Genomic DNA, 13,858 nt, shown 5'->3' with positions numbered 1-13,858 from the left:
TTAATGAGCAGCATACCCAATCTACTCAGAAAAGCATTATTGAGATATTATGGATCCAGACTATAAAAATTAATACTTCTATTAAATCATTTTAATAATAATAAAGCAATATATTCTCCATATAAAAAAATAGGACCACAAAATTGCTTTAAAATAAGAACATAAAATTTGCTCATAATCCATAATTTAAATAAGTGCTATTATACTTTAGTGTTTTTTGAAGACATTTGTATTATCTAAGCTATTTTATACAATTGAGATCATAATATACATTCACTTTTATATTTTCATTTTTCACTCACTATTATTCTGAAAACACCTTTCCATATTAATACTACTTCTTATGAAGCACTTTGATGTTCACCTGATATATCATAATTCATTTAATGGTCCCCTTTATGTAGACATTTGGGTTGTCTTCACCTTTTCATTATTATGAAATTTATATTTTGAAATACTTATTTCCCTAAGTTTTGCCCACATTTTTAAATTGAGACTAGGTTCCTAAGTGTGTGGTATACTGAACCAAGCAACATGACCAATTACAAATTCCTTTTTATATAAACTAATTTATTTCTAGAATATTTTATACCAACACACACTTATCAGATCGCATGATTTAGTTTCTTTCCATAATCTTTGTTCAATATTTCACATTTTAAATTACATTTTTGATAGCTTATGAAATAAATGATTTTTCAAATGTCAAACATTTTTCATGAGAATTAGCATGTCATTTGTTTTACTAATTCTTTGCAATGGTACAGCTAGACTTTTTTCTTTATTAAAAAATATTATTTCGGTAGTAAAAGTTGTCTGTTATACTTGTTACAAATACATTTCAAGTTTGTTCACTGTCTTTATGTAGTTGAATCCATCAGTTTTGTGCTATGGTTTAGACCACAATGTTTTTTCTTAACATGCTTACTCAATGCAGAGATCAGTTATATATTAATCTCTTTGTTTTCTATCAGATTGAGACTTTACATTTTTAATACACAAAATCCTTTATAGCTTTTTTCCCTTTTAATGGTGATTTGAAGATAAGACTCACTTTGTTTTGATAAAGGAACATCAGTTTGAAAAATCTTTTATTATCCTTACTGAACTAAATGCAATATTCTTCATAATATTCTTTATATTAATGTCTTTTTGGGATGTGACCTTGACTGTGTTTTAATAAACTTATTGGTATTAAAATTTATCAATATTAAAATTATTTTAAATACAAAAAAACTTTTGAATTTATTTATCCTGTCTAATATTTTTATTTTCCTGGTTTATTGATTTCTGTTTTCAGATGTTGATGGTTTTTCTAAGTATTTGAGAGAGGACTTAGCTCATTTCTATTCATAATTAGCTCATTTCTTTTTCTCTTAATATTAAAATAAGGCAACATTTCAAGGATATGTATTACTATATATTATATTATCATATTTGATCTTTTAATAATAATTTGGAAGCATGTAGAAAACTATATTTTTACCTTTAGGATAAAAACTTTGATTTAAGTATTAATGAACTTCTTGATTTTCTCTACGTTCTTTGTTATTTTTCTTACATTATATACGAAAAAATTTAGGCTTAATAAAATAGGACTATGGTCCATAAACAACATCATATGCTACTAGACAGTGAGAACAGAAAATAAAGACAGTCTGTTTATTCTAAAAAAATGCTCTGACCAATAAATTATGGTGCTTTTATATACTCTTATTCAAATATGTGTTTTCTGAACAGGTCCAGAAAGTATTTAGTAATTTTTCTTAAATATAATGTTGAATTACAAAAGGCCCCTGAAATTTAATATGAAAGAATTTCCCCAAACAATAAATTCCAAAGGTACAAATAAATTTGGGGAATATTGCACTGCATCAAAGTGTCTGTTTTATCTTTTATTTGGGATATCATTCTTCCAGAGATATTTGATGAGGAATCTATGATATTCTGTTTCAATGAAGCATGAGCTCACAAATCTCACTGCCACCATGTATCTTACTGTACCCTCAAATACTCACTCAGTTCAGTTGATGCTGATTGTGACTACATAATCCTAATTTCAAATGGAAATTACCTGTTTTATAGTTGCTCTGAAACCAGCTACATTTACTAAGAATAAGACATTGAAGCATAGAATCATCAGCCTGAATGACTAGAGAAGAAACAGTGGGGAGTGGACACTCAAGCAGTCAATCTTCAGCTCCTCCTTACAGGTAATCTTTCTATTCCTATTTGTCTATTTGAAAAACTATTGTGGAAGAGATTGGGAGAGGATGCAGCCATGCAGGATTGTAGGAAATGTGTCTGGCATGTCAACAATAATAATGTGTTTGTGTGTGTGTGTGTATGTGTGTGAAAGACGTTATGTACACTTAGTATATGACTAAAAATATAGCTCAACTTTAAGTCTGTGGTTTATCTATTGCGGTTCTCATCAATCTCACAGGAAACAAATTATCTGACAATTATATTCTTGATCAAAATTGATCTACCTACATTGTATTTTCTGTGCTATTTGCAGATAGATCAATTATCCACACACAAAAGTGGGTCATGGAGCAAGCTAGCAACATGACAGAATTCATCCTGCTCGGCCTGACTGAGAAGCCAGATGTGCAGAAAGTCTTGTTTGTTGTGTTTACAGTCATCTATTTAATGACCCTGGCAGACAACCTACTCATTGTAGTGACAATTGCCATCAGCCCAGCTCTGAAATCCCCCATGTATTTTTTTCTGTCTTTCTTGTCTTTCGTAGATGGCTCCTTAACATCTTCTACAACCCCCAAAATGATCTTTGACTTAATTGCTGAGAAGAAAACTATCTCCTTTGGTGGGTGCATTACTCAGATTTTTGCGATGCATTTCCTTGGGGGGGTTGAGATCATCTTGCTCACAGCAATGGCCTATGACCGCTATGTGGCCATCTGCAGGCCCCTGCACTACATGGTCACAATGAACCGGCGGGTGTGTGGCTTCCTAGTGGCCCTGTCCTGGGCTGGGGGATTTCTTCATGGTCTGATTGAAATCCTTTTCCTCATACAGTTGCCCTTCTGTGGGTCCAATGTCATTGACCATTTCACTTGTGATCTTTACCCTCTGCTGAAGCTAGCCTGCACTGACACTCACATCTTTGGACCTTTTGTTGCAGCCAACAGTGGGGTACTGTGTATGATCAGTTTTTCATTTCTTATTACCTCCTATGCACTAATCCTTTACTCCCTGAGATCTCAGAGTTCTGAAGGACAGCGGAAGGCTCTCTCCACCTGCACCTCCCATATTACTGTAGTTTCTTTATTCTTTATACCCTGCATATTAGTATATCTTCGTCCAATGACCACCTTACCCATGGATAAAGCAGTGGCTGTATTTTATACTGTGATAACACCTATGTTAAACCCTTTAATCTATACCCTCAGAAATGCAGAGGTGAAAAATGCAATGAAGAAGCTCTGCAGCCAAAAGTAATCTTGAGAAATAATTCATGTCAATTGACCAGGTAATAGAAAATCATACATATTTTAAGAACATGTGTATCTAAAGGAAAACATAATGATCTTTCAGTGAGAATGTTTGTGTTTATAAATATTTTTCACCTTGCTATCTGGACACATAAATGTTTCCTGTTTCATAAAATATCAATATGTAATTATATCATGGTGACTATATATTTTTCTAAATAGAAACTTTATATATATAAATTATTGCTCAATGGGTAATTACTAATTGACATAAACTAGTATAATCTTTTGAAAATTCTTGGCTTTATATATCTATACAAAAATTATCTGCAATCTTGAAGTGTAGATAGAGTAACAAATTGCCCAAGTACTTAAAATACATTAAACATTTTGCTGAATGCACATCTGCCATTAGGTTAGAACTTTTTTGTGGTATAAAGGCATCAACTAGAAATGAATGGGTTCAGAGGAATGAGAGGAGATCATTAAGGCAGAAGTCAAAACAAAATCAATGCTGTTAGCTATTCCCCCAGAGTTCGTCCCGCATCAGACCATACCCCCTGAGCATCCTAACCAGGTGTCCCTCCTACTTATACTTTGATACGATTTTCTCAACTTTTTGTTCTCAACGGACACCTGACACTCTCCCATGTTTGTATGTTGCCCCTCCCTCCCCCGAATTTTTGGACAATATTACCCCTCTTCCCATCCCCAGCCCCCCTCAAACCCACAAAGCCCCACCCGAAGGCAACCCCTTGCCCCCATTTTGTCCCTTCTTTTTGCTCATACTTACCGCCAGTTCATCACAGATTCCACCCCTGCAGAAGTTAACTCACATCCTTCCTCCACCCCCGCTTTCCTGTAAGCCTCTTTTCCAGACTCTAGCTCTCTGAGGCAGTTGGAAGAGATGAGATGTGGAGGCGTTTTCGGGACGTGGAGTTGTCCTGGGTGGTGCTTCACAGACAATTACAGGACATTGTAGACCCCCCCAGGGCCCACTGGATGGAACGGGGGAGAGTGTGGGCTATGATGTGGACCATTGACTACGGGGTGCAGTGATGTTCAGAGATGTACTTACTGGGTGCAATGGATGTATCACGATGATGGGAGAGAGTGTTGCTGTAGGGGGAGTGGGGGGCGGGGGCGGTGGGGTTGATTGGGACCTCGTATTTTTTGAATGTAATTCGTAAAAATAAATAATTTTAATTAAAAAAAAAACAATGCTGTTGTGTTGACCAACACATGGAGCACCATTTATGTTGTTATTTGCACTCTGTCCAGAATAAATTATATTTCATGCTGAAAGTAAAGGAGGGTTATTAATTTTTTCCAGATACAACCATAGAGAAAACTTGCACATGATTTTCACAAGTAGAATATTCATGTGGAGCATTTTTTCAGTCAAAAATGTCTACACAACATTTCACCTCCTAAGCAGGTTATTGTATGTATTTGAGCCTTAGCTAATAGGAAGAAAAGAGTTAATATAAAAGTGAGAGTTTATGATACTTGAGTAATCAAGGAATAAAAATTTCACATTCAAATTTGAATAGAAAATTGCAGACCACCTACATACCACTTGAGATCTAGTGACTTATAATGCAACATTATGAGAAATAATCTAGATAAAGGAAGAGGATCTGGATTAAGGCAGGTCAGATGTCTTGAAAATCTTTGTGATTTTACTATATCTTTGTAAGAATTGAATTAATCCAAATTAATCCATGGTCATGTCTGTACTTCATAATGCATTCACACATACTATATACATGTATGTATACTACATATATGAATTATTTTGTGTGTTGAATGCATAGACTATGCAACCATTATTAAGCAAATTATTCCAAATGGGAAATCACTTATTCTCAGTTGTGATCAATCCTTTTATGATCCCCAAATACCCATGTACTACAACCATATTATCAGCCCCCTTTGTATAGAAAAAGGACCCTGTGATAAGCTCACAAATGTGTTACACTCAAACTACAACATTTAGGAACCAGTGTACTAGGCTCCATCTATTTTTTTCCCTACTGTAGCAAGCATAGAAGAAATACAATATGAACCAGGCCTAGCGAAAGCAGAGAGGGAGAAACCTTAATTAGTGAGAATTTATACTGAGAACAAATGTCCCTACATGATCCTCAAACTTTTACTGGATTTGTGTGAACAGGAAATAAACTTGTACATGTTAAGTCACCGAGCTTTCAGGATTCATTTGATTCTACTGTAAAACACAGCTCATTCTGATGAATGTATTTACTATCTTTCTCTTCACAAAGATTTATAAATTAAGAAGAGAACAGGTAGCATAAATTTGCAATTATCTAAATTCTCAAATAGTGTGGAATGAATAAATAACAGTCTTGCGAATCAAGTCAAATAAACCTTTTTATGCTCTAGTGTAATACACTACATGAGCTTAAGTATCTGAACCATAAATTTAAGCATCATTTTTTCTCTTTGTCTAAGATGTAAGACAATGCTGAAGAAAATTACACATTCATACACTACAGTGTATTGACAAAAATTATATACTCCAATATGAGCTAGGTTCTTGAGCAAATTTGCTGAGTATTCTAGATAATCACTCTTGTAAACACTCCTCTAAGTATGTTTCAGTTTGCACTTATTTCCTATAATGCTTATTCTACAAATTTTCCTTGGATTTCAGAAGAATCTTATACCCTCAACTGGTTAGGAATGTAGGAACCATCACAGAATCATACTCTCATCTTCGAAACTACTCATCAATACTTATATTTCTAACACTTTTTTAACCTTTTTTTTGTTTAATCATAATAATAGGCAACATTTATTAAGTGTCTACTAAGTTCAGGTACAGTGATAAGCATTTTATATGCTTTAAATTATTTAAAGGCAGGCATTACTATTATGCCCAAAAAACGGATGAGGAAAATAATGCTTATCCATATTGACACATAGCTTTAAGCAAATGACAGAGCTAGGATCTGAATCAACAACTACACATCTGTCTTCCAGTAACAATAGTTACTATTCCTGGAGAGCTGATGATGTGCCAGGCACCATGCTAAGTGCTATTTATACATCATCACGACATTCTCAAAATTAGGAATTGGTATATTCATTTTAGAGATGAAGAAACTGAGGCATTCTAATTATCAGACTTATTAACTTGTGCTTGAATAATTTATTTTGATAAATGATAAATAATGCTGTTATAATCCGAGGCCCTCCCAAACCTTAGAATATTTAAAAATAAAAATAATTTTATCAAAGTGATTGATATGCATGGTAAAAGAAACAGAAAAAGAGATTAATAATAAATAGTCACAGCTTTTAACCCTTTTTATCTTCCAACCCAAATACTTAAGTGTGCAAAGAATCCTCTTTAATTTTCTTAGGTCCACATGTGTTTGCATACAACAGGTTCCTGTCTCCTCAGAAATATTAGTTCTAGTGCCCATGACCAGACCTGTCAAAACACTGCATGCATCCTGGTGGACTAGTGAAAATTTTTGCCCTAGAAGGTAAAAACATTTCGGAATTGACTGTAAAGTTCAATTCCCTTCTTGTACACATGCAATCAATGGTCAGTTAGGTAGTGTTATTCTGTGAAATTCCTGGAAATCTTAACAAGGGATCGCTCCTATCCATTGTCAGATGACATTCCCTTACAGTGAAAGGACGCCATTCAGATTGATGGAAACCATGCCCTATCTAAGGCAATGAGCATTTCACTAGATCCCCTAGGACTCTCACTTCTTTTTATATTAAAATTCTCTCAACGGGGCATCTTTCTGTGGTTGCGTTAGATACCTAAACCTTACCCTTTATCATCTCCTTAAGTACAAGAACAGCCTGAATCCAAGGTAACAAGTGAACCGCTCCAAATCAAATGATTCCTGGCAAGCTTGCAACCAACCCCACACCAGATGCTGCGGTAGAGGAAATGGAAATGGAGTCCTACTCCTTACAGAATTTCTGTTTTTCCTCTGCTTTCTGTCTTTTCAAAAGAGGCTTGGCTGAATATGATTTTCTTAAAGACTTCTGCATAGATGCATAGTCTCTACCTGTACTTCTTCAAGATTCTCCGTATTTAGGATGAAGACAAGGCTGCTCTATTCCTCCAAACAGAATATTATATATTGACTCCTAGATAATCATCCCTTTTGAGTCACTCATTTAGACTGTGAGAACTGCAAATATACTGCCTCCTGAATCCTCCCAGTTAGTCATTAATTAAAATAACACAGTCTTCTATGTTATATAGGTGGCATTTATTTTGATTCTAGAACAATTGGGTTGAGGTTAATGGAGAATATTATATTGGAAAAATCAGGCTGACACAATCTGAACCTACAAATCAAGCTGAGCATCAATAGGTACCTACTGTGATATTATAGAAAGTACTCACCACTGTCTATGAGGAAGTATTGCCTAAAAATTTCATCCTGAATCAACTGAAGCCCTTATATCTATTTAGAAGAATGAACAATTGAGGAATGACTTAATATTAGAATTTTTAGTGAAACAATTAGCAAAATTTGGAACATTCTATCAAATGATCTTTGTCTTTAAACAAATAGTAACATTAAATGCTATTAAAATGAGCATTTTCAATTTAAAAATGTGTTATTAATATGGTAAAAGTTGAGTTTAATGTAAGAAATCAGTGTTAAAAAATAAAAATCCCTAAGAGGATAACAAGCACAATATCTAGACATTATATCATATAAGAAAACCAACTATAAGGAGACCACTTTGAAAAAATCACAACACACAATATTTAAAAAGCAAGAATTAAAAAAAAATGTAATACCCAACAGTATACAACTAACCCATTGAAATATAAAGAGATATATGTGCAAACATTAAATGAATGGAAAGCAATACATCATGAAAACACTAATCAAAACTAAGCTGGAATAAGTATACTGATAAAATTGACACCAAAGTGAAATATTATTTGAGATTAAAAATTCAGTAACATTAATTTATGCCAGTTCACCAAGAAACATAATTTTAACACTGTATTCATAATGAGAACTTCAAATACATGAAGCCAAAGATGATAGAAATGAAATGCAAAATAGACAAATCCACAGTTGTACTTGGTGACAACTCAAATCTCCTATTAACAATATAAGAAGTAGTCAGAAAATTAGAAAGGATATAGATGGCCATGAACAATACTGTCAACCAACTGACCTAGGTGTCATGTAATGAACTCTTTTATGCCACAAGAATAGAATAAACATTCTTTTCAAGCATATGTGTAATATTCACCAAGGTAGACCATATTGGGACAAGAAAAAACAAAATACAATAAAGAATTAAAATTGAGCAGATTATGATCCCAGATTAAAAAAGAATTCATTTAAACTAAATTCCAAAAAGTTATCTAGGGAATCCAAATATTTAAGTATCTGTTAAAAAGACATATATCTTTTAAAACAGGGCTTACACGCAAATGTATACTATTAAATGTAAATGTTAGAAAAGAAGAATTATCTGGAATAAATTATATGTTACCATCTAAATAAACTGAAAAGAACAGAATCAAGTGAAATCCTAAGTAAGGACAATGAAAAATATAATATAAAGTACATAACAGTAGAAATTGATGGAATTGAAAACAATAGAGAAAAATCAATGAAATCAAAGTCTGAGTTTTTGAGAAAAGTCAATGTAATTGAGAAACCTTTATGCAGAATGACCAAGAACAAAAAGAAAGAACACACAAATTATAAATATCCGGAAAGAAAGAGGAGCTATAATACAGACCTAAAGTCATGAAAATAATAATAAAGAAATATTATGGACAACTATATGCACATAATTATGACAATTTAGATTAAATGAACAAATTTATTGGAAAACACAATCTTCCAAAGCTTATTCGAAATGAAATCTATTATATGAATATTCTTGATCTGTAAAATAATCAATTTTTAGTTAAAGTTCTTCCAACAAAGTAAAACCCAAGAATAGAGTGTTTCATTCATAATTTCATCAAACACAAGAATAAAAAATAATATCAATTCTACAGAAAATCTTCTAGAATACAAAAATGGATGAATTATTCACCAACTGAGTTTATGAGGCTATTATTACCTTGGTACCAAAATAAAAAAGATTACATGAAAAGTATAGATTCATGTCCTTCATAAACAAAAGGGCAAAAGTTTTTTAACAAGTTATTACCAAGTCATGATTATGACTAACTGAGGTTTATCCTGGATATGTAAGTCTAGATCAATATTCAGAAACAGTCAATATAATTCACCATATCAAAAGACTGAAGAAGTAAAATCATAAGTTCACTCCAAAAGATGCAAAAATACTTTGAAAGATTAAACTTAAAAAAAAAAACTCTTATCACCCTAAAAATAGAATATAACTTTCTCAGTATGATACAGGGCATCTTCAGAATGCTATTGCTAATGTCACACATATGATGAAAATTGGAATACTTTCTTCCCAAAATCATGGACAAGGAAAAGATGCCTGCACCCACCACTCATATGCATCACTAGCTGGAAGTTCTAACTGGTGCAATTAGGCAAGGCTAGAAATTGAAATAATAATATTGTAAAGGTTGGAATGAAATTTATTCACAGATGAAATAATTATGTCTTGAGGAAATTTCAAAGAATATACAAAAACATCTACAATAACAAGTAAGTGAGTTTGGTAAGGTCACAGAAGAAAAGGTCAAAATAATCATATATCAATATTATATAAAAAATAACATTTTGAAATTGAAATTTTTTAAACTATGATTTAAAATAGTACCAAAACCCATTAAGTCCTTAGGTATAAATCTAATATATATTCTGTAGTGTGCAGAAAACTACAAAATACAGATAAAGAAAAATAAGTCATTATAAATCCATGGGGTGATATAACATATGAGTGAATTGGGAGGCATTATTATTAATACCTCACATCCCCACACATTGATCCATAGATTCAAGTAAGTTCTAAACAAAATCATAAAGATTGTTTTTGTAGAAATCGACAAGCAGATTCTAGGATAAGTATGGAAAGACGAAAAAAAAATAGCCAAAATAATTTCAAAAAAGAACAAATTTGTTGATTCTCTATACTTATTTCTAGATTTGCTGTCAAGGGTTGTATTAGAAAAAGAAAAAATATAGATTAGTGAAACAATTGCTATTTGACAAGTGCGCAGAGGCAATTCAAGGGAGAAATGTTAGTCATTTCAAAAATGGAGCTGAGAAAGTTGAAAACACATTTGCAAAATTAGACTTTGCTCAGTCCCATATACCACGAACAAACATTGACCCAAAATTGATCATTAACTTAAATGTTAAACCCCAAACAATAAAATACTGGTAAGGAACATGTGAAAAAAATATGAGACTTTGGGATTAGGCAAAGATTTCCTACATATAATAAAAATAGTATGATCAATTAAAGAAAAAATGATGAATTTGATTTCATCAGAAGAGAATGAAAAGACAAATAGCAGAAAAGGAGAAAATAATTGTAAATGAGATATCTGATAAAGGACTTGTTTTCACAATAAATAAAGAACTCTAAACTTTCAATAACAATAAAATTAAAAAATCAATATAACATGGCAAAAGATTTGAATGTACACTTTACCATAAAAGATGTATAATTGACAAGTAACAGCAGGATAAAAGATGCTCAACATCATTAGTCATTCAGAAAAAAATAAGTTAAAACCATAGCAAGAAGACACATGAAAAAATGTTCAATATCCCAATTAGGAAAATGCAGATCAAAACTACAATGAAATATCATTTCAGCCTTATGGGATGACCATTATTAAAGAAACAGAAAACTATGAGTGTTAATGGGATGTGGGGAAATAAGAACACTTTTTCACAGAGAGAATGTAGAATGGTTCAGCCTCTATGGAAGACAATTTGGTGGTTCCCCAAGAAGCTAAAAATTTATCTACCATATGATCCAACAAACTTGCTCCTAGGAATATACTCAGAAGAACTGAAAGTCAAGGGCACAAACGGACATCATTTGCAAACCAATTAGTTACATTGCTAAAAAGTGGAAACAACCTGAGTGTCCATCAACTGATGAGTGGATAAACAAAAAGTGGCATTATCTACAATGGAATACTACACAGCTTTAAGAAGAAATGAAATCATAATGCATTCAAAAACAACATGGGTGAAACATGAGGACATTATGTTAAGTGAAAAGGACACAAAAAGACAAATATTGTGTGGTCTCACTTGTATGAACTAAATATGATGAGTAAGCTCATGGAGGTAAACTCTAGAGTATAGGTTAGTAGGAGATACAATGTGGATTAAGAAGGGGAATCTGATGCTTAATGTATGCATACTTCTTAATAAGGTTTATTGTAAAAGTGTTGAAATGAATCTTGTTGATGGTAATATATTATAGTGAGTATAACTAACACTGCTGATTTATAAATGTGATTGTGTCTGAAAGAGATGGTCTAGGGATGCAAATATCAATTGAAAGGAAGCTGGAGGTTAACCTAAGGACTATGTTACAGTGATTTTGGTGGTGGATGAAGATTTTGGTTAATAGTGCAAATATAAGAATTTTCTTCTATTAATATTACAAAGTATTAGGAATATGGTGATAAATGGAAAAAAAACATAGCAAATATAACTTATGGACTAAAGTTAACAGTAACATTGCAATATTTTTGCAGCAATGGCAAAGAAGATACTGTATCAATTCAAAGCATCAACTATTGGGACTTATAAGAGGTTATGAGATTTTTTCTTTTGCAGTAATGAAAATGTTTTAAAATTGACTGAGCTGATGACAGCACAATTCTGATGAAAATGAGAGCCACTGAGTGTTCACTTTGAATGGATTGTACAAGGCATGAGACTATATAAACAGTGAATCTTATGGTGGATGATGGACCATTTTAACACTATAAATATTAATATAAGAATGTGCTTTCATGACTTATAACAAATGTGCAAACTAATGCAGGGTGTTAATAATAGGATGTATTGGGAGAAAAAAAACATCAATATAAGATATGGACTATAGTTAGTAATATTTTGACGATGCTCTTTCATCATTTTGTTATGAATGTTGCACAACAAGGTAAGATGTTGGGTGTTGACGGTGGCTGATGTGTGCGAGCTCTGTTTGTTGTGCATGCTAGTTTCGTAAGCTCATAACTGTTCTAAATTTTTAAAAAGTAAGATATCACTGCACACTAATCCATTGTTTTTTTAAATTTGAAAATACTAAGTGTCAACAAATATACAGAAAAATTAGAAATATTGTTTGTTGTTGGTGGCAAAGCAGAATGCTACACTTTAACAAGTTGGCAGTTTCATATGGTGTCATATCTATACTAACCATACAACCAAGCTATTCCACTCCTAGGTATTTACCCAAGCATAAGAAAACCTATGTTCGCATGCACAATGATAGCTTTTGAATGTTTATAATATTTTTATTTGTAATTTCTGACTAATGGAAACAACCTAAATCTCTATCAAGTGAAAAATGGATAAATAAATTGTATCAGATAGAAAAGTGGAATATTAGCAGTGAAAAACATTGAACAAGAGAGACCTACAGTGGCAGCCGAGGTAGTGGCAGGCAGCGGGCAGCTGAGGATGTATTGGAGATATCTGCTTGTGAGGAAAAGATGCCTACAAAACTGTGGATGATACAAGACCTTCACCCAAACGTAAAGAGTATCCCAATAATGAGGTACAGAAAAATCAAGTACTAACTCTGAAAGAATAGCAAGAAAAGTGGGTGTCACAAAATTGCATTTCATGAAGAACAAGAACATCAGTTCTTAAAGAAGCATTTGGATACTTTTCTTAACAGCATGAGTTCCCCCTCTGTGGAAGAGCAGTTGAGATGAGGTGGTTTTCAGACTGGGGATACCGTGTAGTTGGTAAGGAGATCAGTGAACTTGGGACTCAAGAATTTTTTATGGAGCAGAATCTTTCTTCCTCAAAAGAGCCAATTGCTAAAATTCTTGAAGCCAAAGTACTTAAGAGTTCTTCAGGGAATATTTCATTGTACTGTGACAGTATTTTTGATCTTTCCAGAGTCAATATCAGCAAATTTGACAGGATTGGGATAGAGGAGAATTAGTCGCTATTAACCCAGGTAATGCAAAAGGTCATGCTGATATAATGCAGTCCCTAAGAAGGAGTTTCACTACCTCGAGTCTACTGTTATTATGATCCATCTAAACATGCAGGCCCACTATTTTACATTCCAGTTGTTGAAATTAAAAGGGTGTTTGGCCCGATATGCAATACTCATTGCCTTGAGAAAGTTGGTGCTTCTGGAGAATGACATGAAAGTTGGGAAATTGACTACATATTTGAAAAGTAATATCTATATACAGAAAAATAAATGGGACCAATAAAATCTAA

The 13,858-nt window shown here is 32.8% G+C and overlaps 1 protein-coding gene and 1 pseudogene across 1 annotated transcript; both read left to right on the top strand.

Moving 5' to 3' along the window:
* The first annotated feature begins 2,553 nt into the window (after window positions 1–2,553).
* Window positions 2,554–3,465, top strand: LOC101426682 (olfactory receptor 4C5-like). Its single transcript, XM_004458007.3, has one exon. It carries the CDS (start codon window positions 2,554–2,556, stop codon window positions 3,463–3,465), a length of 912 nt encoding a protein of 303 aa, XP_004458064.3.
* A 9,049-nt stretch (window positions 3,466–12,514) lies between these two features.
* On the top strand, window positions 12,515–13,838 carry LOC101427113 (thiopurine S-methyltransferase pseudogene; annotated as a pseudogene).
* The last annotated feature ends 20 nt before the right edge of the window (window positions 13,839–13,858 follow it).

The sequence above is a fragment of the Dasypus novemcinctus genome, chromosome 10 (assembly GCF_030445035.2).
Source record: "Dasypus novemcinctus isolate mDasNov1 chromosome 10, mDasNov1.1.hap2, whole genome shotgun sequence".
Taxonomy (NCBI): domain Eukaryota; kingdom Metazoa; phylum Chordata; class Mammalia; order Cingulata; family Dasypodidae; genus Dasypus; species Dasypus novemcinctus.
Note: the sequence above shows the minus strand (reverse complement) of the source record. Positions and strands in the feature narration are given on the sequence as shown.

What these genes read in the sequence shown, in the direction of transcription:
- LOC101426682 (XM_004458007.3), top strand. Translation starts at nt 2,554, where the DNA reads ATGGAGCAAGCTAGCAACATGACAGAATTCATCCTGCTCGGCCTGACT.